This window comes from Cyprinodon tularosa, unplaced genomic scaffold (genome assembly GCF_016077235.1).
Source record: "Cyprinodon tularosa strain WSP-4 unplaced genomic scaffold, ASM1607723v1 ctg37, whole genome shotgun sequence".
NCBI classification, from domain to species: Eukaryota; Metazoa; Chordata; class Actinopteri; order Cyprinodontiformes; family Cyprinodontidae; genus Cyprinodon; species Cyprinodon tularosa.
Genome location: NW_024039085.1, coordinates 1,281,336 through 1,308,351, shown reverse-complemented (window position 1 = coordinate 1,308,351; position 27,016 = coordinate 1,281,336). Strand labels below are relative to the sequence as shown.

Sequence of the window (27,016 nt, the reverse complement as noted above, 5' to 3'; positions counted from 1 at the left end):
TATTTTAAAATGTATCTGAAACACATTGAGTGGAAAAAAGGAGATGTTTTCTTTTCTGTTTATAGACCCTGACATGGGCCCCTGGGGGCCTCAGCCGGTCTTCTGCAGTGTGTCCGGTAGAGTTTGCTGCTCTCCGCCGCTTCCCTTCCTCCTCTCGGCTCCTCCCAGTCTGTGTGTCAACTCTGTGACGGGTCACGGTGTGTTGGAGCTGGGGGTTGGAGTCGGTGTGAAAGCACCGTCACCGTCTACCTCTGCTTCCAGTAAAACCTTCGCTCACAGAGCTGACGGGAAACCGAAACAGTCGACAGAAGCGGCGGGGGAATAAAAAGCGCAGCCCGGGCCGAGCGTCGGAGCGACGGCTGCGATCCAAGCGGAGGAGCTGGGGGTTCATCGCGGGGCTGGATGACAGGCTGCTCGGCTTTATTCTAGGAGCACCGGAGTCTGCCGACCAAATGGACAATAAATAGTTGGTAACGTCGCTCTCCTCCGTAGAGTCGGTACGTTTGCTTTAAAGCTGCCCAATTACAGCTTCATTAAAATGTCAGCGCAGCTTTAATGTCAGGCGCTTTCAGACGCGTCTGGCCCTGCGGACCACTCACTAATTCAAGATTTATTAAGTTCACTTTTAAATCACTTTTCACTTTTTGTCAGCAGCTTCAAACCTGGACCTGTTTCTGCGTCCAGGGGCGCTTTCACAAAGTTTTAATAGGGGTGGCCGGATGACGGGGGGGGGGGCATTAAAAAAAATATTACGGTAAAACACAACATTCTAAATCCTTGTAGTTTATTATGTGAAAGAAATAAAACCAACGAAGTGGTCATTTTTAGATATATATTGCTGCTAATATAGATAAATATTCAACAAAACAGATGGAAATGAATAGATTCTCAGAAAATTAGACTTTTTTTTCTTTAATCCAGATAAGTTTGAACTATGGGGAAAACTACGGTAAAATGTCTGCACACCATAATGGGTTTATTTCCCTTTTTTAGTGCATCAGTGCAGCGTGGCATGGAGTCAGTCAGCCTGGGGCTCTACTGGGGAAATGCCTGTTGGTTTGATGGCTGCTTTCAGCTATGATGGTACATAGACCTTTGTGTTTCTCAGCTAGATGGGGGGCTAGAGGTGGCCATCGCCACCCTTAGTCAATCATTTGCCACCCCTACCATTTATTTCCCTCTAATACAGATGGTGGCAACAGTAATAATCTCATGTGGAATATTCAAAACATTTTCAGTTTTCATATATTAACAATTACTTGACAACAAAAACACTGTGGTTAATTATGCACATCAATATACTAACATTAAAAATGATAAGTACAGAATTCAAGCAGAAATAGATTTTGTGTTTTATTGGGTAAAGAGAAAATGACGTGTCTCTGCAAGTCATCTAGGAATCTTCAGTGAAATTATAGATAAATATCTTCATAAAAACGTATTAAATAATAAATTTATGTAGATATTACTGCTTGTAAATATCAATTTTATGCAGAATGAATACTGATAAAAGTAGGTAAGTAATGACAATGGGAAAGATGTTCACCCAAAACTCAATTCAGGTTAGTTGACCAAATGTTTGTAATTCGGCAGTATAGGTGGCAACTACAAAAAAACAAAAAGGCTTTTCGTCAGATGAAAGCGTGATATGCCGGAGAATTTCCCCGTAGATGCCTGTGCATCCCGTACGTGTGACGTTTCCCCAAACTTTAGAAAAAGGATCTTCTTCAAATTTCAGTTAAAACCTCATTCAGGTTGACTCCATTTACTAACCTTTTTGTTCCACTAAACCTTTTCCATAACTGCTTGGAAAAAGCTGTACTGGAAATAAGTTAGAATGATTTAAAGTGGTGCATCAAATAGGAGGTGTGTATTATTCAAAAATAAAACAATAAAAATATGGCTAAATCAGGCTCTCTTATTTTAAATTTCTATAATGATAAGTAAATTTCTAAGAGTGGCCATCTCCATTCATGCTCTTTGGTGTTCCCACTGTTAATTATTGCAAATCCAATAAGACATTAACTTAAAAAAAAAGAAGTAAACAAAATTTGTCTTATTTTTTTTTGTGTGATTCTTTGGAAATTAAACACTTTTGATCTTCTTTTTTTTTTCAGCTGTACACCATCGGTTTGGATCTCCAGCCAAGTTATGGATGCAAGCTGGAAAAACTGCTTTGAGGAGGAGCTTCTCTGCCCTATTTGCCTGAATGTTTTTGAGGAGCCAATCCAGTTGCCTTGCAAGCACAACTTCTGCAAAGGTTGCATCTCGGAGGCTTGGGCCAAGGAAAGCGCGGCGGTCCGCTGTCCTGAGTGTAACCATGACTACGACCAGAAACCAGCGCTGGAGAAGAACTTTAAGCTCGCCAGCATCGTTAAGCGGTTTAACGCTCTGAACGCAGAGAAGGCTCCCACTGTGCTGCACTGCGTCCTCTGCAGACGGGGCCCCCCGCTGCCCGTGAGGAAAGTGTGCCTCCGTTGCAAAGAGCCTTGCTGCCAGACTCACATCCAAACGCACCTCCAGCAGACGTGCGCGCCGCCGGGACACCTGTTAGTAGACATTGAGGAGCTGAGTGCCTGGACCTGTCCCACTCATGAGGAATACAGGCTGCTCCACTGTGAGGAAGAGCAGGTGGCTCTGTGCCCCTTCTGCTGCATCTCCCACTGCACAAACCAAAGACACACAGTGTGTGATGTGGACACGCAACGCGTTCAGATGCAGGTATAAATCACACCCACTCAGCAGCTCAGTTTGAGAAATAGAAATATTTATTTTAATGCAGAAGATGTAGCTGCACTTCTTTTTTCTTTTTAAAGTGCTCACATGCAAACACACAGCTTTTAACCTTGGTCACACCGCCCACCAAGGAGGTCCACGCCTTTGCATTAGCAGCTCTCTGCCCTCATGCAAGTGCAGCGGGGGCAGAGCCACTCATGTTGGCTTCATACAAGCTGCCCTGATTAAAGTGCTTTTACTGTGAATCGTGTTTCATATAATTTTGCATTTCATCTGCTCTTATGAGCCGTAAGCGCATTCAGGGCGTTTTAACGTGAGGAGCAGAGAGAGGTGGGAACCAGATGCTGCAGAAAGCCTTCATCTGGCAACAAACTGTGAACAAATGAGTTATGATTCGTCTTGGCTGCGCTGACCTCGGGATGGGAGGCGCGTGGAGGAATGTAATCTCCTATCAAGCAGCCTGTCGTGGCTGGGTTACAGTGGGTTGTAAAAGTATTCACACCCTCTTGAGTATTTCCACTTTTTTAAATGTTAGGAATACAAACTTTGATGCTGTATGGCAGAGTGATACAAAGTGGTGCTAAATTGGGAAATAGAAGTAAAAGGAGGAAAGGTTGTTAGCACTTTTTACTTAATAAAATCCAAAAAATGCTGCGTGCATATGGATTCAGACACATTTACGTTGACACCCTCAAATAAAATCTAAATACTCCAACTAGCTATCTATTCAGGACGCCCTGTGTGTGATTGAATCTTATTAGGTTACAGAAGAGTGGCAGGGAAAAAAAAAACTTGCAGCTGGCTTCAGCCCAAATAAGGGACAGATCATCATTTGTGATGTTCTACCTCATGAAATCCTGTTAAGATATAGGACAATGTACAAGGAGTGAAAGCAATACTGTCTTATATCAGCTTCCTCTGCTTTCACAAGTCAGATGTTAGTTGAAAAGTGTGAAAAACAACCTTCCATGTCCACGTTTTGAGCCTGATCCTGCCCATCGGTGAAGGACATTCAGCAGGAGGAACATGGGTTTTCACATCCGTTCTGTTGTTTCTTATTGACACTTTTAGTTACTGTAACCTTTCCAAAGGAGAACATTACAAGGATTTTTTTCTCTTCTCCAAAGTAAATCAAAAACTCCCAACTTCTTCCCTGGTGCAAACTGTTTCTCTGTTTCAGAGCTATTATTGGGACAAAAGCTGCCTGTTCAGCCCTTTCCACAGCTGCTCTTTCTCTCTGACTCTTTCTCTGCACACTTGCACACCCACCCATCTTTTTTTTCTCTTTTTTTTTGTCCCTTTAAAACTGAATATTCCCAGGGAGAAATAGACACCCTGGTTTCTCTTAGATCGTCGTCATCATCCATGGACCTTCACACCCAGAACATCGATTTCCTTAGTAGCCAAACCCATTCGGCGTCTCCCACTCTGCGTCATTTGTTAAAGTAATTTGAAGCTCAGAGCAGCTCCTCATCAGTATTTACTGAGACGTCTTTCTTTCTCCTTGACGGAGCTGTGGTCTATTTTGGTGAAAGCACTTTAAATTCCCCTGGCAGCCCTCTTGTTGCTTTTGGGACAAACAGAAGAGGGAAAAACCAAAGTAGCAACAGTATTTTCATATCTTTCATTATCTTTGGTTCCCTAAGAAAGTTTTCTTTTTGTAAGCGGTAACGTTTCTCTATGCTGGCTGGTCATTTGTGGGATGTGAAAGGAAGAGTAACATAATCCCAATGTCGTCCGCCAGGCGAGCAGAGGAGGACCCTCTCAGCTCAACCTCACCTTGGTTTCTCTCAGGCACCTCAGCAGGAAACCATCGCTCACCCAGCTCTGCTGTTTGCATTTTCTTCTATCTTGGCTATAGTGAGTCAGTTTCCCAGAATGCCGAGGGCAGTTCACTGACATCAGAAGGGGGTGAATATTTGTCTGTTGATTGTGAAAGAGGCTCTCTGTTCATTGAGCCCGAGGCTCCTCCTTTAAACATGAGCTTCCTGGCAACCCACTGGTGTCAGGATGCCTAAATAGGACAGCGTGGAAAGTGATCATTGGCAGATTTAAGGCCGATAAAGGTAGGCTTTCATGCTGCTGCGAGCCCCAGCTTCCATGTTGCATTTCTAACATTGGAAACTAAAATGGGAATCCAAGGAAGCTGACAAAGCTTGGAAAATATGACTGAGGGGCCAAAAGGAGCAGTGGCTGTCATCGTGATGTAAAGTGCTGTAAGTGACAGCCTGTCCCTACTTTTTTTTTCTATACATGTACACTGAGCTACTCATCCTTTATAGAAGGAGTGACTTAAACACAACGTACCATGTGATTTTTTTTTTAATGGTTTAGTCAAGTTTGACCTAGTTTAGGTCAAAATCAACTAGATTAAAAAACTTTGGTTTCATGGTAACACACCTAAAACTGGGATATATCTGCATTCATTTTATTTAAATCAGAAAAGAAACATCAACTCCTAATGTTGTTAAAATAATCTGAACATATTAACTATTCCAGGTAAAGTAGAACAGAGTAATGATTTATTATCTCACAGATGAGAAATTCAGTTGCTTCAGCAGCATGCAAGAGAAATGTTTTCATCAGAAGAAAATCTAGTTACTAGAAAACTGACGTTTAAACAGACTGTTTATAAAAAAATAGAAACCAACAAAAATAAATAAATATGTATTAATTTTATGGGGAGCAATGATGGTTACCAAGTCTATCGGCTGCTGTGAGGAAGGATCTGTGATAATGCTCCCAAGTGCGCTTGGCGTCTGTCTGTCGCTGCAGGATCTCTCCTGCTCTGCAACAGTTTCATGCGTGGGGTCAGAGGCATCGTCCATTAGTCGTGTTATTATTGCGACTGTCCCTCTTTCTTCCACCATCTGCACATTCCTCTACAGAGCTGTCCCTCCGTATAAGCTTATCAAACCATTTAGCTGCTGCTCAAACAAACTATACCAAAGAGGATTGCTGATACCAGCACAAGGTTCCACGTTTACATGATAACTAATGTCTATTAAACACAACAAAAAGAAAGATGTATTAGCAAATCAAAATATTAGCAATAGTTAGCAAATGGAGGGAGAGGCAATGCATGCTTTTTACCTAACCTCATCCAGGGCTGCACAAATGCTTTAATGAATCTGCAAACACATGCATGTATCTGCAGATACCAATACAGGGAAAAAAGCAACACTAATGTCATCTCAAAATCAAGGATAGCTGATGTAACTGTCTTTAGGTATAGATAAAATATAGATAAAAGGACTTCAGTTGTTTTAAGCTACCATTGTTGTTCAGCTCTGCCTTAATGCTCACCGGCACAATCACTAGAGTTTCATAGCTTGCCACTGGAACCCTTTGCCATTCTCGGGACCTTGAGCAGCTCCACCTTCAGATTGATGAAGGTCAATAGGTCGTAGGCATGGGGGACGCGCTCGGCCAGGACACCATCGTCACTCTTCCTTCAGCAAGGCGGTGTCCTCTTCAAGGTGTGTTCAGCCTAGTTTGTTTAAGTGTGTCACATTGTTTATTAGCATTCCTCACTGATCTGTCCCCAGATCTCCCATCTATCATTTTAAATTGCTGTATGCTGTGAGCCACCATGCTGCAGCTCCACTTCATGCTGTTTTTCTTCTTCTTTATGTAGATCAGCAAACCAATTTTCTCAGATCCTCAGAGTTCTTTACCACAAGCTGACATGTTGACCTTTCAATGACCAGTATGTGAGACCAGATTTAACACACCTGCTATCCATTCAGTGACACATGACACTGGGGAGGGAGAATGGCTTATTTTGCACAATCTTGGGTATTTTCAACTAAGGGAGGACTTATTTCTTACAAGCAGTTCATGCATGAATGGCTGTGTTGAGTTATTTTGAAGGGACAGCAAACTTTCCCACTAACACAGCCTGTTCACTGCCTACATTGTGTCAAAAGTATCATATCTTCAGGGCCGCCCCATGGAAATATATGATTAAATATTTACAAGAATGTTAGTGGTTTACTCAGTTATGTGAGATACTACAGGTGCTGGTCATAAAATTAGAATATCATGAAAAAGTAGATTGATTTCAGTAATTCCATTTAAAAAGTGAAACTTGTATATTATATTCATACATTACATACAAACTCATATATTTCAGATGTTTATTTTGTTTAATTTTGATGATTACAAATGACAACAAATGAAAATCTCAAATTCATCATATCAGAAAATTAGAATATTACTGAAGACCAATAAAAACAAAGGATTTATAGAAATGTTGGCCAACTGAAAAGTATGAACATGAAAAGTATGAGCATGTACAGCACTCAGTATTTAGTTGGGCCTCCTTTGGCCTGTATTACTGCAGCAATGCGGCGTGGCATGGAGTCGATCAGTCTGTGGCACTGCTCAGGTGTTATGATAGCCCAGGTTGCTCTAATAGTGGCTTTTAGCTCTTCTGAATTGTTGGGTCTGGTGTATTGCATCTTCTTCTTCACAATACCCCATAGATTTTCTATGGGGTTAAGGTCAGGAGAGTTTGCTGGCCAATTAAGAACAGGGATACCATGGTCCTTCAACCAGGTACTGGTAGCTTTGGCACTGTGTGCAGGTGCCAAGTCCTGTTGGAAAATGAAATCTGCATCTCCAAAAAGTTGGTCAGCTGCAGGAAGCATGAAGTGCTCTAAAACTTCCTGGTATGTGGCTGCGTTGACCCTGGACCTCAGAAAACACAATGGACCAACACCAGCAGATGACATGGCACCCCAAACCATCACTGACTGTGGAAACTTTACACTGGACTTCAAGCAACGTGGATGAAGTGCCTCTCTTCTTTTCCTCCAGACTCTGGGACCTTGATTTCCAAAGGTAATGCAAAATTTACTTTCATCAGAGAACATGACTTTGGACCACTCACCAGCAGTCCAGTCCTGTTTCTCTTTAGCCCAGGCAAGACGCTTCTGACGCTTCTGACGCTGTCTGTGGTTCAAGAGTGGCTTGACACAAGGAATGCGACAGCAGAAACCCATGTCTTTCATACGTCTGTGTGTGGTGGTTCTTGAAGCACTCACTCCAGCTGCAGTCCACTCTTTGTGAATCTCCCCCACATTTTTGAACGGGTTTTGTTTCACAATCCTCTCCAGGGTGCGGTTATCTCTCTTGCTTGTACACTTTTTTCGACCACATCTTTTCCTTCCCTTCGCCTCTCTATTAATGTGCTTGGACACTGAGCTCTGTGAACAGCCAGCCTCTTCAGCGATGACCTTTTGTGTCTTGCCCTCCTTGTGCAAGGTGTCGATGGTCGTCTTTTGGACAACTGTCAAGTCAGCAGTCTTCCCCATGATTGTGTAGCCTATAGAACTAGACTGAAAGACCATTTAAAGGCTTTTGCAGGTGGTTTGAGTTAATTAGCTGATTAGAGTGTGGCACCAGGGGCCATCAATTTTGAACCTTTTCACAATATTCTAATTTTCTGATATGATGAATTTGAGATTTTCATTTGTTGTCATTTGTAATCATCAAAATTAAACAAAATAAACATCTGAAATATATGAGTTTGTATGTAATGTATGAATATAATATACAAGTTTCACTTTTTAAATGGAATTACTGAAATCAATCTACTTTTTCATGATATTCTAATTTTATGACCAGCACCTGTATATGACCCCAGCTTTTATCTGACAAAACAAGTTTCATAAAGAGCATTTAGTTCACTACAGTGCAAATGGAAGTAGTTTGCCATTCTAATTGTATAAACTGATTTAAAACCCACTTTTTTAGTATTTAAGTCCAACTTCAAAGGAAAGTTGTCTAATTTCAGCATTTTTTCATATTCCTAATTCTTTAGTGCAAATATTGGTGCATCGCCAACAATAAATTCTGATCAACTGATCAAAGATCGATTTATAATATTTGTATTTTATTTTTTTCCCTTTTAATGATTCCTGTAGAATTATGTCCTATTTCTTCTTTGCTGTCAGTTTACAAATATCTTCAAAACCGCATTAATTGCTACATATAAAACATTTTTGGAAACCAAACTATGTTGATAAATATTAGCTAAAAGTAGCTAAAAAAGTGCAAATATTTGCTGCAGCAAAGCTTGATACAAGAGAATCAAGTTTTTTTTAAATTAAATATAGATGTTGAGCATCTCTTAGGTCAGCTCAGCTGATGTGCAGTTGAAAATTCTGTTCCTGCATATAGGAGATTTCTTTTTTTTTCTGTCAGAAAAGGGAAGTATCTGATATTTTCTCTGTCTTAAAATGAGGAGCAGTTAAAAGAAAACTTTTAGATAGCTAGAAATGACCTCCACCGATATGAACAAGTCAGCAGAGGGAAGATGCGCGAATAGAGACGCACTGATCCGATACCCGAATCAGATATCAGCTCCCATATTGTCTAATTAGCTCGATCGGATTAGAATGAATGATGCATTTTTTAATCCATTAATTTATTTTCTTATTAATATGAAACAGAGATGCACAGTGACAGCGATCTAGTCACTTCAGTTCTATGTTACGTGCAAAGCAGAGCAGCTTGTGTTAAGCAAACATCGGGCACAATATCTGTTGCTAAGGAATACGGTTCATTCATTCGACAGTAGTATCAGATCGCTATCAGAGTGGATCGGTGCATCCCTAGGCATGAATGCAAGTTAAGCACATCTATTTAACTGGGTTATCATTTTTGCAATCGTGTTGCTGCCCTAGGCAATTGCAAAAAATGGTCTTTTTAAAAATGTATATTAAAAAAAACAACATTTTACGCTGAAATAATAAAATTATTAACTCTACAGAGCAGCAAACTTTCCAAATGACCTTTTATATTCAATTTGACAACAGCAAAAGACATTGAGCTGCAAACAGGCTATAATAGTTAAAATCTGGAGAGGAGCTGAATTTCAATTAGACTGTTTTCTTGATATAAGCGTTTCTTCTTTAGTTTATCAACGTCATTTGAAAATAGCTTCTCTATGAACTTTAGTTAAACTCCTGCATTGAAACATGTCTTCTGTTAATGTCTGTTTAAAAGCTAGTCGGGACTGTCGGCTCTGTGTGGTGTTCAGATATCAACTGCTGCTTTCAGTGTGAGTGTTGTCGGCAGCTGAAGAGTCCTGTTGCTCAGATACCTTCATGCAACAACCATGAAACTCCCTCAAGAGGTCAAAGGAATGTCCTCATTCTCACCCTTTTTTTTTTTGCTCACTCTATTCTCATACACTTAGCTTTCTCATCTTTTTTGTGATTGTCAATTTGCATATGCACTTTTGCTGCCTGTCCTATGTGAGCTCTGTCATGCAAACACAGTGGGAACTGTGAGGAGTACATCATAGCATTATAAGAAACGAGGTGGTGCTTCTTTTGTTCCCTTATACACAAGGTATGTCTGCCATATTAATATAGAGGCAAGGCTTTGTTGCCTTGACAGCGAGGGTTTCATGGTGCCTCTCTTGTGCAGAAACAGTTCATTAAGAAGCATACCTGCCCTCCTCTGCTCATATTCGGCTGTCAGTTTGAGCCTGCAGATTGATTTCTATCTCCTGCTGTAAATAGAGGAGGACTATGTTTACTAGCTCCATCACTGGCCTTTGGCTCTTGTAGCTCTTTTGATCGCCTGTGAAGAAAGCAGGTTGACTTTTCCCGACAACAGACCACACTTATCGCTATACGGTCTCTCACAGACCTTGGAGCAATCAGAAATCCATTTGTGCAGTTTTGTTTGCCTTTGCTGCTTCCCTCCTAACGGGTAATTGCACATGGTCGCCACTGGCAGCTGTTTCCCCTGACTAATCAGGGTTGTAGAGGAAGTCGTGGTTATCTGAGGTTTGCTGAGGTCGGAGCAGCTGAGTCTCTATACATCATTGTCTTTGTGTTTTTAGTGCATCCTTTTGTGCTTCGGCTCTCTGATCTTTGTCTTCTCTTCACAGGCCATGCTAATGAGGCAGCAAGACAGACTGGATTGTCGTGTTCAGAACATCGATGAGCAGCTCAGCAAGCTGGAGTCAGATAAGACCCTTCTGAAGGTGAAGAGAAGCATCAGTGGCTTTTGGCTGAAACATTGCTTGCTGTATAGAAGCAGCTTTACCTTTTTCTTTCCTTTATTCCAAAATCAAGTCAGTAACTTACTTTAAATGACCATAACTCCACCCATTTGGGTTGGTAATACAGTCAGATGAGTCACACCTTACCACCAAGTTAACAATTGCATTCGTAAAGAGAAATGGATTTCCTTTTACTTTGAGAAATTAACATTTATAGAAATATTTAATTATTAAAGATTGTTAAATTAAATGCAAAGCTAATGCTGCTCATCAACTGTTTGCTATATAACATTGACAAAACTTCAATTAAATACAATACACAATACAATGGAAATCATGCTATTTTCATACCAGTAAAGGAATAGTTCATCAAAATGCTTGATAAGCTAAAACACTGAAGAGCCTTTTTGGCTCTAAGATGACAAGAGGAAGAACATTTTGATACACCTTTAGGAGCCGCTGTTAAAAGCATAGATTTCTGAGAAATGTCAGTTCTGCTAATGGATTTTTATCAAAAATATAAAAAAATCTTATGCAGTTAAACTAGGGCTGCAACGATTATTTTGCAAATCGATTAATCTATTGATTTTTTTTTTGATTCATCAATCAATAATTGGATAGCCAAAGGTTCCTTAAAGAAGATTTTATTTTACAGAATAAACCAGGTGAAACTGAAACGTTTCCACTTCAGAAGTTCTGGATAAAGTATACTGACAGACGAAAACATTATTTTTATCTTAAATGCAAAATGTTTACATATTTTTTAGAATCTTTTACGAGCTAAAATATTTTTTAAAGGCTCTATAATCCATTTATCAATGAATCGATTACAAAATGAGTTGACGATGATTTCACTAATCGATTCATCACATTTAATCCGATTAGTTGTTTCAGCCCTAGGTTAAAACACTTTGCCACTAATCAAGCAGTTTGCTAAGATCATTGTCCATCTAAAAGGGCTACTGGTGCCCAGGTTTTAACTTCCTTTCTGTGAGTGGCAGTAAACAAACCCACAGTATGAAACAATGGTTTAGATTGTAACTTATTTAGAACACAGGACATGTGAACAGACATGTTCCTTTGTGCATTTCTGGGTAAGACTTGTTTGCTTTTTTTCTTTATTTCACTATACACCAAGTATCCAAAGTACTTAAGGAGATTTTCAAAACTTATAACTGGTTTTAATGTTGCTTTAAGAGTAATGGCTTCTTCCTTGCTGAGTGGCCTTGTTGCAAGGCACAGCACAGGACTGATCTCATAGTCCATAATGACACTCTTCTATAAAAAGCGTCTTTAACAAAGGTCTTATTCTTTTCTTTACACTTTTGGCAGCAAAACCAGTTCCTCAGACTTTTTTGATCAAACATTAAGAGTTTATTATGTCTAAGTAAAGAAAACAAGCTGATCAGTTAAAGTTGCAGTGGAGCAAAAAGTATTTGACTTATAAAATTGAGTATTCTACAAATATATGCAACTTACCACTGCTTCTGCATTAAGGAAAGTAGTTTTTTTAGGGCATTTAAATCATCTTTTTTTTTTTTTTTAGCATTTCTTGAAAAGACCATCTTCAGTCGACGTGTGTTTGTTTGGTAAAATACTCCTCCAGTAAGTCGGCGCTGTGCTTTGCTAGCTAACGTATTCCCTTCCCCACAGGAGGCCGTGTGCGAGCTGAAGGAGCGTGTCCGAGCTCAGTACCAGAGGATGCACGCGCTGCTGGAGGCGAACCAAGCGGAGGCCGTGCAGATGCTGGAGAGCACTTACACCATGTACACGCGCAAAAACTCCCAGCAGGTCTTGCAGCTCAATGAGAAGCGGCAGGAGTCAGAGAAGCTGCTGAGCTCGGCGCAGTCGTTCTTCCAAAGAGCAGAGAGTTTAAACTTCATGAAGGTACAAACATCAAAGCTTCACCTTGGAGATTGGAGATATTATGGGATGTGTTTCACACTTTTAATAACAAGTGAATCTTATTCTCTTTTCTTTATGCTTGTTTTCTATTTTTCAGAAAACCAAACCTTATCAGCTGCTAATGGATAAGTAAGTGTGTTCATAGGAAACCTTTTTTTTTTTTTTTTTTTTACCACTTTAAAATTAAAATTAGAGGATTTCCATATTATAATCTTGGGGAAGGTTTTTAACAATGCATGTAAATGTCTTTATTTTAATTAGAAGAAAGCACTATTTCTCAAAGGAATGATACAGCCTGTAAAGTAGGGCTGCACTGCTTATTATAATTTTATAGTTATTAGAATATCACTGGATACAAGGCAAGGCAAGGCAAATTTATTTGTATAGCACAATTCAGAACAAAGACAATGCAAAGTGCTTCACATGATTAAAATATAGGAAAATAAAACGGAACCAAAGCAAATAGAAAAAAAATAAAATAAAAAATGTAGAAACAAAACATTAAAAACAGTTAGACTAAAGAAAATAAAAAAGTTGAACTAATGATGTTTCAGTTGAACTGTTTAACTAAAAAAGTTGAAGGCAATCCTAAACAAATGTGTTTTTAGTTTTTAATTAAAGGAAATCCGGCTTTCCGCACTTTTACAGTTTACAAGGTGAGTTTAGAACCGTTTGATCTGCAATAAATACCCAAAATACAGAATCATTATGAGGTTATGCTCTGTCAAAGCAGCAGAAAATTATTCAGGAGTGAAGAAGGTATTTATGTAAAGAAAACGCTCTGACCATCGGTCGGTTCAGCTTAGACCTGCCGTTTGGGAAACTGCTAATTTCTCCCCTGCTCTCAAAGTGGGTTCTCTGTCTGCTGGTGAGGCGAAAGTGCATGTGTTCACCTGCCTTCAAGCACTCAGAGCAAGTCTGACAGAGTCTGAAATGCGCACAGTTCAAGTTTTCACAGCGATTTACTTATTTATATGTGCAAATAAGCTAAATGCATTTAAAACCAAAGTTTCTGCAGCCGTTCCGCTCCTTAAAAGTCAGGAGGTCGTCCTAATTTCATTGTCATTTTGACAAGTTTCAGTATATTCAGCATTTGTGTTGAAATGTGCTGGACAGAGTCATGGAGGAGAGAGCCAGATTTCAGTTAAAGGGTTGATAGGCCCATAAAGGAGCATAGTGGGCTGGATTTCAGCCTAGTGGGGACAACTATGACTGTAGCGTCCCACTAAGCTGAAAGATGCTGGAGAGAACCCGCTACTTTCTATTTAGGGTTCTATATTTGCAGTGAACCCTAAGCAAAGCAATAAACGTTTCCCTAATGATGAAACGTAAAGTTCAGTCTGTTAAACTATATTGTTATTATATATCCTTGTCCCTCAGCTTTGGGGTGTTTCTTTTCTGTTTCCTTTAGCTATTTTTATTAAGCTTGGTTACAGGGTTTGGTTCTGGCATGATCTGAACCATCTTGGGTATGTAATGAGCCCAGACCCTGGATGAACACTTTATTATTGGCCTGACATTTGCTACATTAAATCAGGTTAATGATCATCACTGTGTTGTCTACTTGGTACTGCTGATGCTGGTCTGTAGGGGTAAAGGTGCAGGGTGTTAATAAATGACATAACGTTTATTCCTACAAAGTTAACCATTGACTTTTTTAATCCTTATAATGGAGGTGTTGCATGATGATAATACATGCTGTGTCCCAACTAGGAATTTCTACAGCTTTAATAAAATGTGTTTACGTAGTGGTTTTTATTTAGGTCTTTTGTTCTTTTTTTTAAAGGTTAAACTCCCATCTCAGTGGGGCCATCCCTCCACTCAGAGTCGGCCAGCTCAACTCTCATCATTTCCTATCCGACCTCTCAACCAGGGAGAAGAACCTGCGAAAAATGCTAGAAGGTAGGAAAGAGAAACTTCAAGTAATTAAGGAAGATATTTCGTAAGCTGCTGTTGGTTAATTTGGTATGAAGTGGTTTGTTCCTTATGCTTTCTCCCACCCACCATCATATTTTCAGAACCATTCAATGAGACGTCCATTCTTGAGATTGTCCAGTCTCAAAGCAACCAGCTGGGAATGAGTTCAGGGCTGCAGAAGAGGAAATACAGCATGGCTTTCCTGGACAGTAACTCAGAAAACTCCTCATCTCAGGATAACACGCATTTAATCTATAGCAGCAAAAAGGCCTTTCTGACCGAGCAGGGCCACCGCTCCTCGTCTGTTTTTTCCTCAGAGGTCCTCCCTCAGACTCCCCATACCTCCGGGTTCCTTGACCCTGCTGCCCATCACATGGTGGGTCTGGGGTCTAGCTCTAGCCGCCACTCAGGAAACCTTTTCCCCTCCTCCCACTTCCCCAGTGGAGGAGCCTCGCAGCAACCCATGTATGAGAGCAGGAAGGTTTTGATGTGCACCCTGAATAACTGCTGCTGCTCCAGAGCCCCGGCTGCTCGCGCCCAGCCTCCGTACCCGCCCTTAGACACCTTCCCTTCTCAGGACTTCTCGTCGCATGCCCTGCTTCCTGCCAGTCAGCCCCTGCAGCATTATCCCGTCAGAGGCCTGATGGATGCATCGCAGACGTCCAGACACCCGGATTTCTACGGCTTGTATGGCCAGTCTTCAACTAAGCATTATGGGACCAAATGAACTAGGATCAGTGTTTGTTCTGTTACTGCATCTAGGCCTTTAGGATGGGATTATAATATTTATTCGTCAACGCTTCTGGCAGCCGTTATAGCCCGTTTAACACAGTAACATAAGTAACTCCTAAATCCGTTTGCATTTTGTTTCATTTCCAGCTCCACTGGAAGTGCTGATGTGAATATTTTAGTCTTAAAATCCCTCCAAGCAGCAAATGAGGAAGTGACACATCTTTTATCACACGTTCTGCTGTGGAAATCCAGTGCCTAAAGAGAATGTTAACACCATTCTTACTCTGTTTGCAACTCCTGAGCTCTTGACTGTTTCCCATTTGTGGCTGGAAGCGAGCAGGTAAACCTCTCCATGCAGATGGAATTTAGTGTCACTTGAGAAAAAAAAAAAAATCCAAACACTGGACTCCAAAGGCTTGTCAGTTTTTCATGTATTTTTTATAGCAGAATATGAATAAACCAAAGTATGTGAAAGATGTCGAATAAATACGCAGATTGAAAACCTTGAAAAGGTGTATTCTGTTTGTTTTTTTCATTATTTTTTTTGCTATTTTAACATTGCATCCTGTTATAGTTAACAGTGGGGGAAAATGCAGATTTGAAAGGATCACTTTTTTTATTGTCAGCCCTAAATGTTAAAATAGAAATTAAATAAATTTACATTCAGTCAAAGAGAAACTGAAATTGAAAGTATAATATCATTCCTTGATTTACAAAAAAAAGAGAAACTTTCCAAGTTTCGACTTTCGAGTTTAAAAAAACCCCATAAAATATCACAGGCCTCTCTTACCATGACTCTGGAACTGGAATCCATTAGAGGCTAAATATTTTGCTAGTCAACTCACATTAAACACATTTATCCCCAAACTTTTTGGAAAAAATATTTCTGTGGACCTGGCAACCTGTCCAGCATGTACCCCGCCTCTCACCCATAGACAGCTGGAGATAGGCACCAGCAACCCCTCGTGACCCCGCATGGGACAAGCATGGCGTAAAATGGATGGATGGATTTCTGTGGAATGACAAGATAAAAAGTGGAAATTAAACGTGGTGTAAATGTACCACAGCATTTGAAAACATCAGTGAATTTCACAATGTTTCTAATGACAAGAAATTCACATCAGATAAATGTAACTGAGGTAATCCACACATTAAAAGGAGCCAACTCCAACAGACCCTTAAATAATGTGTAATAAAGTAGAATGAATGTTCCCATGAACAGTGTTTGGTTTTGAAGGTTAGAGCATCATGGTGTTGGGGTGTTTTTCAGCATGTGCTTCTTGCAGACCTCGGGATGATTGTAGAAATGCATGGAAATGTTCTGATTCCAATCTGAAGTGAAACGAGGGCAAATCTTTCAGCCGGATACTGATCCTGAACTGACACACGAGAAATATTTGAACTGGTTTTAAATAAAGAACGATAACCTGCAAGAATAACTGACTGGAAATCTATGGAAAGAACTGAAGCTTAGAGTTCATAGAAGACTCCCACAGAACCTTCAGCAGATGAAGCTTGTCTGGGTTAAAATCATGTCTGTGCAGAGAGGAATGTTTCATGAAAGAGATGTGTTGAAGTGGGAGAGAGGCTCTTCTATAAAGCATGTTACAGTTTTTCTTAGATTTACAGTTTTTCTTAGATTTTCTTAGATTAAAATGGAAGACTTTCCTTTAGAAGAAACAAAGAGCCAGAGCTGTGTTCCAGTCCTGCGTATGGAGAACACGGGGGAGGAGGTTTGAACAATGATTTGTTACAGTGTGACCCTCAGCAGGCCCATTATCTGCCAATTTAGGACAGTTCACTTCCTCGTCAACATCCTGGTCTCTGGCAAAATCTCTATCATCCTTCTTTGTCTTATTACCAGAGCTGCTTGTCAGGTTAGGTCAGAGAACAGGAATAACTGATGAGCAGCACCTCCTCCTCCGCTCCTCTGCCGGGGTATGATTTGCAGGGGCTGGATAGTGGATGAAGAGAAGGAGGGTCTGGGTTTTAATGAGGTCTTGGATAGAATATCATCATCTTCTATTTATCTGTCACTCATATTTTACCGTGCACCTCCCCCACAGGGAGATAATAAGAGCGCGGGGGGTGTGGGGGGTGTGGGGGGGGGGGGGCAGAGTCAGGACTGAGACTGAGAGGGAAAGGAAGAGAAAGGGCAGGCTTGTGAGTGAAGCTTATCACTTATTTATTGGCTGTAATATGTTCCCCATTTCAGCTTTTATTAGCTCAATCTGATTGTTTTCTAGTTTTTTGTTAAATGTTTTTCTATATTTTTTCCATCTGCTAAAGCAACAAAGAAAGGAGGGGATTTATCAACAGAACTAGAGTCCGATCTGTGTTTGGAGCCCAAATAGTAATGCCTTTATTAACTGATCCTCTTTATCTGTGTGTCGCTGTTGAGCTGCTGGTCTAAAGAAGGCGGTTTTATATCCATAAATATGATCTAAAGAGCTGATGTCCTATAAATGTGACCATGTTTGAGCCAAGATGGACTACAGACAATACCTTCCATTAGTGCTAACCTCAACTTGGCAGTTTTTTACAGTTATGTTTACAGTCAGGTGTGTGTTCAGGTGTAAGAACATGGTCACAATGTTTATTCTGTATTAAGGGTAAATAGGCCAAGCACCGCCAGCTGCACTCATTTGCTGCAGGTGTGTTTGAGCTGTTCTCTATGCAGGAGTACGACACGCCCTGGCCTGTAGCAGGACGCCCCGGCCTGCAGCAGGACGCCAGCCGCCGGTGGCTCTGTGCGGAGGTCTGTGCAGCTGTTCTTTATGCTTTCTGTCAGTTGGTCTGGATGTGATATTTCTTCGCCACATGCTCTTTTAAAAGCATGTAGCCAGTACCTCAGCGGAGCTTTGACGGCCCATTACTCGTCCATGGGCCCTTCTTAATTGGCCTAAGGATCTAATTTTTTTATTCACTCAGAAGTTGAAATCTCCAAATTTGTAGTAATAATATTTGGTAAATGGAAATAGGGTGACTTTTACCTTTAAAGTTCTGATTTTAGAAATAAATCCTTTGACCAATAGCTGTCTCTGTATCTGTATAGACCAAGCTTGAACATAAAGAGAGTATTGGAAAGAGAAATGCCCTATATCTCTTCACATTGTGTTTACATATCTTGTAATTAATGTTTGCACACTCTTTCGTTAAAAGAAAAAAGTTTTCCTTGAACCCCAGTCAGCCTCTGCAGAAGGCCGCTCACAGTGAGCCTGGTTCTGGTTCTGCTGGAGGTCTCTTCCTGTTAAAAGGGAGTTTTCCTCTCCACTGTCACTACATGCATGTGTGGTGTGAGGGATTGCTGAAGAGTCGACAACAAAATTCAGCAAAAATTGTCACTGCAAGCTCCTACTGGAGGAGCAAATCAATGCCTGGAGGCAAGTAACTGGTTTTCCTTGACAGAAAGGTTAACCAATATGATAGTATTGTTTCTGTAAAGTGCCTTTAGACGACATGTGGTGGCATATGCGTAATATAAATAAACTGAATGGGATTAAAGCGCCTCATATTATAAGCATAGCTGTAGATACAGCTATAAATGAAACGAACTGGATTTATAACCAATTCTTGAAGGTCCATATAACCCATAATAACCGTATTCTCCTTTCATTTGGATTTTCTTTCATTGTCCTGCCCCCCCTGCTCTAAAGACCTGTATCCGACTGGCCTGTAAATGATCTTCTCACCGTAGAATCATGGATTCAGTGTTTGGAAATGGCCTCATTTTTGTTTGCAGATGATAGACGGCAGCTGTCTCCTCTCTAAGACCAGTGCTGATGCATCATCTATGTTCTTTTTTTTTTTTTATGGACAGGCTTGTCAGATCTGTGAGCCCTTCCCCCATTGGTTCTTAGTTTGAATGCTTCAAACTGACTTCTCCAAAGGCAGGAGGTTAGAACAGAGGACCTTAAGCTAGCTCTGTGTGATTTGGTTCGATTTGAAACACCCAAGATCCCTTTCTCTCTATGCTCCAACATTGTGTCCTACAGAAAATGTGTCACAAACTGGTTGGTTATTTACTTCTAATCCAATATATAAAGTACATAAATGCAATTCGATTAAAGTTGGGATTTTTCTAAGATCAGCCCACTACAAAAAGATGATTTTATTATTAGGCCTTTTACACATATTTAGTTCAGCCAGGAAATTTGTCAACATCTCAACAATGATAGGAAGAGAAGTTTAAGTTTATATAGAAACTTAAATACAGTAATTTGTTAAATGAGGCAGTCAGGACCGAAAAAAAATGAGAAAATTGTTGGTTCCAAGTAGCCAATTTCTTTATATTGTCTTCAAACAAGCAGGGCTCTGTAGCAAGGAGCACATTGTGGCAGTTTACTCATCTAATGAGGCGTGGTGAAGAATGAAGGAAAGGGGGAGTGTAGATAAATATGAAGGCCTCCTGATTTGGCGCTTTTGGGAAACCTTTGTGATTAATAGCAGAAAAACAAAAAGATAGGGAGGATGGATTGTTAGTGAGAAGAATAAAGAGGGGTAGGAGGATGAGTTAAAGGAGGGAAAGGAGAATGATGAGTAAGAGAGGGGGGGCTGAGAGGTTCAGATAATGAGACAAACAGTTATGGATGGATGGATGGATGGATGGATGGATGGATGGATGGATGGATGGATGGATGGATGGATGGATGGATGGACGGATGAATGGTCAGTCCTTGGAAGAGTCCTACAGTTTCAGTTCTTATGTCCCTTTTTAATCTAGGATCCTTTAAAGCTTCAGACATGTTCTACTTTCTCCTCGCTTTGCTCTAAAAGCTGAAAGGTACGGCGGACTGTGCAGCATTATGTACACAGCTGTGCTGCCTTCGCTGTCATGTGTAAACCCCATTCTCAACTGTCAATACATACAAAAAAGAGAAAGCACCATTTATATTACAACAAAAAGGTTCACTGTATTTTAAAGGGTCTTAAAAGCTAGAGTAGATGGCAGTTATGACATGAAGAAAAAAGATACATAGATTAAAAAACAATGCAAAAAAAACTTTTAACATCTTAAGAGTGTGCAGTGTCTTTGTTTGGAACTGTGCTTAGTCAGAATGGATGAAAACTGTCTTCAATTTTCAGGCCTTGCACACAGATTAATCATGGTTTCAATGGATTCCAAGATGATGAAGAAAGAAGACGCGTCAGACTCCTGCAAACCACAGCTGCACATCTTTTTAAACTAGAGCTCCAAACTGTTAGCTGTTACCATGGTAGCTTTAGGATGCACTGCAGTGACACACTGAAGTGTTGAAAGCAGAAGCTTAAAAGTACTTATTTTCACCAGTTGCAGTTGTGCATATGATTTCCTCTTTGTTTGTTGTTCATAAATAGCATTTGCATGGTGGGGAGATTTTAGGGGTAAAGTAAGAAACTTACAGAATGTTAAAACTAAAAATGTAAGAACAAACAAACAAATGCACAAAACAGCCAGAGAGTTTAAATATTTTTTACGGATATGGAAACTCTGCTCTCTGTACATCAGGATGGACTTTTTGTCTCAGTATCTTAACCTTGTATTAGAAAAAAAAAACCTTCAATATTCATTCCGGTTATATGGTGATTAGTTTAAAAACAAGAAAAAGGCGAGCCATATTTCATTTAGGAAATTAAAAAGAAACTCCTGAAGTGATTTTTTCATTTCTGTGTTATCACTGATGAGCCTTGCAGGACCTTTAAGTCTTCAGAGATGCAGACCTCAATGGTTAACAGAAAGAATTAAAAATATTGAGGATCCAGAATGCCTTCCCTGATCATCTCTATCAACCAAGCAACCCCCTGCTTAGTGCACTGAAAATGCAAAGTAATTTTTGTTGGAAAAGTTTTATTGAGAATCATATTCGTTTTTTTGTATCTTTTAAAGCAAAAGTGTTATTTTTAAAAAAGATATCCTCATCATCATGGATGATATTACCTTCTTTGGCTCATTTGCAATAGATTTCCCACCACAGTTTGCCAGATTAAGCAGCAGAGAAGGATCTTTTCCTGCTGTTTTATTCATTATCTGTGTCACAGAACCAAAGCACTGCAAAGAAAGAAATCTAACCTCCACATCAAGCTGAGGACACAGCATTGGACCATAAAATCCTTATACCCAATAAAATTGGAGCGAATGCTCCCAAAACGCTCCCTCAGCCTGCTGTGAACCGACCGGATGTGGTTTATGAGTCAGAAAATAAGGTGCAGCAGCACCTGCTCTGGGTGAAGGTGACATTAACTAGAAGACTGTAATACACTGATATCCTGCCTGTCACATGACCTTGGTGTCCTGTGATTGGCTCAAAGGATTGTTAGCAGAGGGATGTCATTAAAGGCATCACCCTCCATGACTGTCAGGATGGACATTGGCAGTTCTAGACCAAATTTACCAGGGGGAGGCGGGGGAGCGTGGTTAATTATGGGGATGAGAGAAAAAACTAGCCAATAAACTGCAAAATATTGAACTCTAAGTGAGTTTCTTTAAATACCTGGATTTATACTTGAATTAAGCAGGTAAGTGAGATACTTTTCCAATTAAATAAGAACGCTTACATTCAAAAAAAAAAAAAAAACTGCAGTATCTTATTTGAAGTGCGTAATATCTAATTATTATAAGGGTTAAAAATACTAATTCCATTGCCAGATCACCTTATTTATGTCCTTAAATTATAGGTAATACACTTATTTTATGAAACGTCTACTAATTTTTAGGGTTTTTTTTTTCTTCTGTCTATTTCATCCTTTAAAGTATTAAGGGAACCAAATAGCAATGTGTTGCCCTAGAAACCTCAGATAAAGTAAATGAAAACTGTGATTATATCTCAATATGCCTGAATCTAAAACTGCAACAGTGCATATAATCACAGGGACTTGGACCACTTCTACAGGGACACTGGCCCCGGTCTAGAACTGCCCATAGATATTCACACTGTTGTATTCTGGTCCTCAATACCTTCAGTTAAACTATGCTTGTTTAAGCTCCTTGAAAGTATCACGAAAAAAGTCCAGTTTGCTCCATCAACCTCCTACTGCTGCAGCAATTCCTGTTTTCTGTGCACCTCTATGAAGCACATGTTTCTGCCACTCAACCTTTCATTAATATGCTTTGCTAGTATCCTCTGAAGCTGCTCTGGTAAAACTTCTTGTGGCTTATCCTCCTTATGGTGGGGGTCACAGTCTGCAGGGCAACTCTCAAGTCAAAATGCATCATTCAGTAACTGATTATTACAAATCATGTGTTAAGGAGTATATAAAAAAACTGGATGTGTAAAAAAAGAGACGGTTCTCAGTATTTCTATGAAGACCTTCCAAACTAACCAGAACAGCTGCAGCTTATATCTGCAGTTGAGCACAGATTAGCTTCCAACAGGCCATGTCTAGGTTGTTTTCTGCCACTGAGAAGAGTGTGTGTCGATGTTTCGCTCTAGTTGGATATAACCGCATCTGCCTTCATAAAGCTTTAACAGATGTTGCTTCAGAGCTACTTATTGTTGTCGGTGGTTTACAGTCAGCGTAATTTAGAGTATGTTCCCGTGTTTAGTTTGCTTTGTCTCTCCGCTATATTTTGGTTACTTTTCAGGGATTGAATTAAAGTTTGTTTCTACATATGTGAAAGCACACAGTTATCTTCTTGTTGGATGGGCCAAAAAGGTACATAGGTATGTGTTTAAAAAAGGGAAATTCACATTAATCTTCAATAGAATCAGCTACAAGGACAAGATAAAACAATTTAATGATATAGCAAATCATAAAAAGCCCTGCTTAAAGGTTGGTTTGTGGTGTTTCCTATGCAATGTAAAATTTTGCATAAAACAAAGTGAAGGAAATTTAATATTAGTGGTAGTACATTATTTAAAAAATAAAAAGAGAAAAAAACTAGTTGGTGAGGGGTGTTTGCCTGTGTGGGGGAGTCTGCTGAACCTGACCAGCGTTGGTTGGGTTTTCCTGACATGCAGTCATTTGCTTTCCCTTAAATAAACTAACCCTCTATACCTGGTCAGAAGTTCATCCTACTGCAAACCCTCTTTTTCTCCTCAATGTTCTTGATGTCTTTTTAATGCCTTCTTGGCCTAAAAGGAGGAATTAAATGAAAAGATAAACTTAACAAAGCAAAGAAAATGTAAATACTGTCTGAATACGGATTGTTGCCTTGTCTAAATTCTATAGAAAAGGTTGCCTGATATTCTTAACCATCTTCAAAGAACCCCCAATTATACTGTTTTAGCTTAAAGTTGCTTATTTAGCACAACTGGTTAAATATTGGCCAAATAAGAACTTGGATGCAGTGGCAGTTCTAGACCAACAAGGCAATAGTTCCATATTGATATTTTAACTCGGACACAAAGAGCCACTTGCAAATCTGAAGTCCCCAGATATAATAGATAAAAAGTTAAGTTTATTGGTCACAATTTCATTTTTGTGGTCGGTTAATATTTAGATGTAAAACTGAACGTAACCCCCCAGATGTCGGTGCTCTAAACTTTTCATTTATATCCTGAATCACCAGTACCGGTACAGTTAGTGATTTTTTAACTGCCCCACAATTGTTTTTTCAATAAAATTAGATTGAAACATTTCAGGTGTTTTGATATTAGCGTTATAAAATATCACTGTAAAAACTTGGAGGCGACTTGGCAATGTTAATTGGTGGAACCCTAAAACTGATCTCATCTCAATGACACTGAAGCTAAAAAAAGCAACACCTTGATTTTAAAATCTTAGTAAAAATAAAAGAAAAAAAATAGATCCAAGTGGCCAATCAGCTATGGTTTCTTTCACAGCGCATATATTTATTAATATGATTTCAGTATAGAGGCCAGGACCCGTTCTATAGACGCCCTAATAACAGAATTGATACTTTCAGAACCAACGTGTATTTAAGCTTTTCAAAGAAACATTAACACTGCTGAGCAACATCCATCCATCCATCCATTATCTTACACGCTTGTCCCAATTGGGGTCTGCTGAGCAACATGTTCAACAAAAATCAAGCTACAAACTGGAGATAGTCAACAAGCATTTATTAAACTGCATACAAACCAACTGTTTTATTCAGGTTGAATCAGAACGCGTTTTCCTCCATGAACAGGACAAAGACAATCTTCTAAACTCTTAGATTTAGCGTCTACTGGTGGTAGACGTGTTTTTGTCACCAGTGACGCCGCAGTAAAATCCTTACAGTGGAAATGTTAATATATACAGTAAAAAATGTGGAAATATGTTCATATCAAAAACACTTATACAAATAATTGTCTTCTCCATTGTGATGAGGTGAAAAGAGAGGGTTGGGGAGCGGCTTCTTTGGTGGCGTGTTTTGATCTGCCGCATTCATATAGCAGTGTGAAAGAGGTGGACAAGATTTCCATCGGTAGAAAAAAACTTTTGTCAGGGGGTCCTCACAGTCTACTAATTCTTCTTCTTCTTTGCTGGTTTGACAGCTGGCAGCTCTTCTTCCTCATCTTCCACCTCATCATCTTCTTCTTCTTCCTCCTCCTCAGACATTTCAAAATACTGTGAGGCTGAGAGAGGAGCAAAGTTAATAACATGCTAACCTGTGTCTTATATGAAGTTTTGTGCGAGATATGCCCAAAATTAAGCATAATTTTAAAGTAGACGTTTTTTTTATCTTTTACAAATAAAATGAAAATTCAGTTTATTATATAGAGCCAATTCACAACACATGTCATCTCAAGGCACTTTATAGTTCACCAGATCATACAGTCAGATTGATTCAAAGTTTTCTATCTAAGGAAAACCAGTTGATTGCATCGACTCGTTGACTCCAATGCAATCCCTCACACTAAACATGCTTGTAGCGACAGTGGAGAGGAAAAACTCCCTTTTAACAGGAAGAAACCTCCAGCAGAACCATCCTCAGTGTGAGCGGCCATCTGCAGAGGCCGACTGGGGTTGAAGGAGACAGAAGCAGAGATAAAAAGCAGCTGTAAGCGTGAAAAGCATGAACATACCAATAAGGTGGAGGCCACTAACAGAAACTGGTCCCGTTCCAGCTTTAAGGCGTAGAGTAACTGGGGCTTTCAGCTCAAACTCTCCCAGGTTCACCTAAAGAAATAATCAAAAAGTTTTAAACTTTAGGTCAACTTTGTCTCCATGTCTTTAGGAAGCCATTCACTGTGAGGTTTACACACCATAGGCAGACACTTGAGGTGGAGGTTGGCTATGGGGACTGAGACTGTTTTTCCCAGGTGGTTCATGGCGGTTACCTCCACCACGTTGCTCTCCTCCTTGGCTCCCTCACCAAGGCAAACCTTAGAAATAAGAGTAATTAAGGTCAGCGCTGATCCACATAAAATAAGTTGCCGGTTAGTAAAGTTGAAAAATCGAAACCGCACAGTTGGACAAACATGTGGGTAAAATGCCAAAAAAAAAAAAAAACCTGAATGTACAGTTCTAAGCTCTAGGAAGTGCTCCATGTCCTCGTCCTCCTCATCCTCATCTCCTTGAAAAGTGTAGAAAGGTACTTTAGAGGACAGCTCGCAGCCTGCGAAAAGAATAAAACCATTATATTAATGAGGGGAAACACAAGAATGAAAATTACTATCATAGGTCCCAGAGACCCACGTGCGCGTTTTCAGAGCAGCTTTAGAATCTGATTGAGCTATTCTTACTGAACAAGAAGCTTTCCAACTTTGACTCTCCGGTACGGGAGCCCTCCGAAGATTCACCCTCAACGAAAGACATTTTGTAGAAACGTTAAAAGTTGTCTAGACTCTGAGGTTTTTGGAACGAACTAGCGCTCAGCAGGATGGAGAGCGGCGCGGAGTAGTGACGAAAGACCGACGTCATATTTAGGCGACCTTTATTTTGGTGCTCTTGGCGAATCACCGTCGAGGGAAAAAAAAAAATTATATGTATCCTGCGACTTAAATCTTAGTAAAATGTGGTTCTTTATTTTGTTTGTATAATGTTTTCTTGTATAAAACAATCGCAACTGAACATATCCTTTTGTCACAATATAAAGAAAAAAAAAGATTTTATTTTAAAATCGTTTTCTGCGAATGATTGCTGGGTTAGAAACAGCTGTTAATGGCCAAACGCTATTTTAAAAACTACTAAGAAAAATCTCGAGGATATATTAACAATTACAGGCAACTATCGGGTAATGGGTACTTTTTAATTAATTGGAATGAAGTAGTCTTATTTTTGTACAAGTTATTAAATAATTTAAGGAAACTGGTGCCAAAAATATATTTTTTATTACAATTCAGAAAAAAATTAGCCCCCAAAAATGAATGACACAAATTAATAAAAATACAACCCTTAACTTTCATCTGTTCAAACAAAAGTAGTCTAAACTTGAGATAAACAGCACCATAAAAATTATGTTTTATATATATATATATAATTGTCATAATGAAGAGATAACCCAATAAAGTTCTTAAAGTAATTAATTTAAAAGAATTGGTTGAAAGGCTTTAATCACAATTTATAATAAATCAAAAAAGTATACTATTCTTAATAAAAAAAAAAAACTTTCAATCACCAGTCTAAGCTTTGAGAAGAAAACAGTGATATCTTTGAAAGTTAAAATCATATTAACAAAAATTAAATATCTGAAGTCGCTAATACTCTTAAACATTAACAAATTGGTATTTAAGTATAGACTAACTGAACCACACATAAATATGACAAATATTACTAAAAATATCTAGGAACATAAAACCAAGTATCTGTGATTACAGCTAGGATATCTAGAGGAGA

At 39.5% G+C, this 27,016-nt stretch overlaps 2 protein-coding genes across 2 annotated transcripts; one reads left to right on the top strand and one right to left on the bottom strand.

The window, feature by feature from the left end:
* Positions 1 to 162: 162 nt before the first annotated feature.
* LOC119790748 (E3 ubiquitin-protein ligase TRIM8-like) lies at positions 163 to 15,818 on the top strand. Its single transcript, XM_038296455.1, has 7 exons — positions 163 to 497; positions 2,118 to 2,721; positions 10,646 to 10,741; positions 12,413 to 12,646; positions 12,762 to 12,793; positions 14,451 to 14,566; positions 14,683 to 15,818. The coding sequence occupies exons 2-7, from the start codon at positions 2,152 to 2,154 to the stop codon at positions 15,306 to 15,308; spliced, it is 1,674 nt and encodes a 557-aa protein (XP_038152383.1). The 5' UTR covers positions 163 to 497; positions 2,118 to 2,151; the 3' UTR covers positions 15,309 to 15,818.
* An 8,480-nt stretch (positions 15,819 to 24,298) lies between these two features.
* On the bottom strand, positions 24,299 to 26,098 carry npm3 (nucleophosmin/nucleoplasmin, 3). The gene is made up of 5 exons (XM_038296444.1): positions 25,924 to 26,098; positions 25,702 to 25,796; positions 25,444 to 25,563; positions 25,264 to 25,357; positions 24,299 to 24,813 (listed from the first exon to the last, which is right to left on the bottom strand). The coding sequence occupies exons 1-5, from the start codon at positions 25,994 to 25,996 to the stop codon at positions 24,701 to 24,703; spliced, it is 495 nt and encodes a 164-aa protein (XP_038152372.1). The 5' UTR covers positions 25,997 to 26,098; the 3' UTR covers positions 24,299 to 24,700.
* Between the last annotated feature and the right edge of the window lie 918 nt (positions 26,099 to 27,016).

Coding starts and splice junctions, on each gene's coding strand:
- LOC119790748 (XM_038296455.1), top strand. CDS start 2,152: ATGGATGCAAGCTGGAAAAACTGCTTTGAGGAGGAGCTTCTCTGCCCT. Junction 12,647..12,761: donor AGAGTTTAAACTTCATGAAG/GTACAAACATCA, acceptor TCTATTTTTCAG/AAAACCAAACCTTATCAGCT. Junction 14,567..14,682: donor CCTGCGAAAAATGCTAGAAG/GTAGGAAAGAGA, acceptor TCATATTTTCAG/AACCATTCAATGAGACGTCC.
- npm3 (XM_038296444.1), bottom strand. CDS start 25,996: ATGTCTTTCGTTGAGGGTGAATCTTCGGAGGGCTCCCGTACCGGAGAG. Junction 25,564..25,701: donor ACTTCCTAGAGCTTAGAACT/GTACATTCAGGT, acceptor CTTATTTCTAAG/GTTTGCCTTGGTGAGGGAGC. Junction 25,358..25,443: donor ACCTCAAGTGTCTGCCTATG/GTGTGTAAACCT, acceptor TTATTTCTTTAG/GTGAACCTGGGAGAGTTTGA.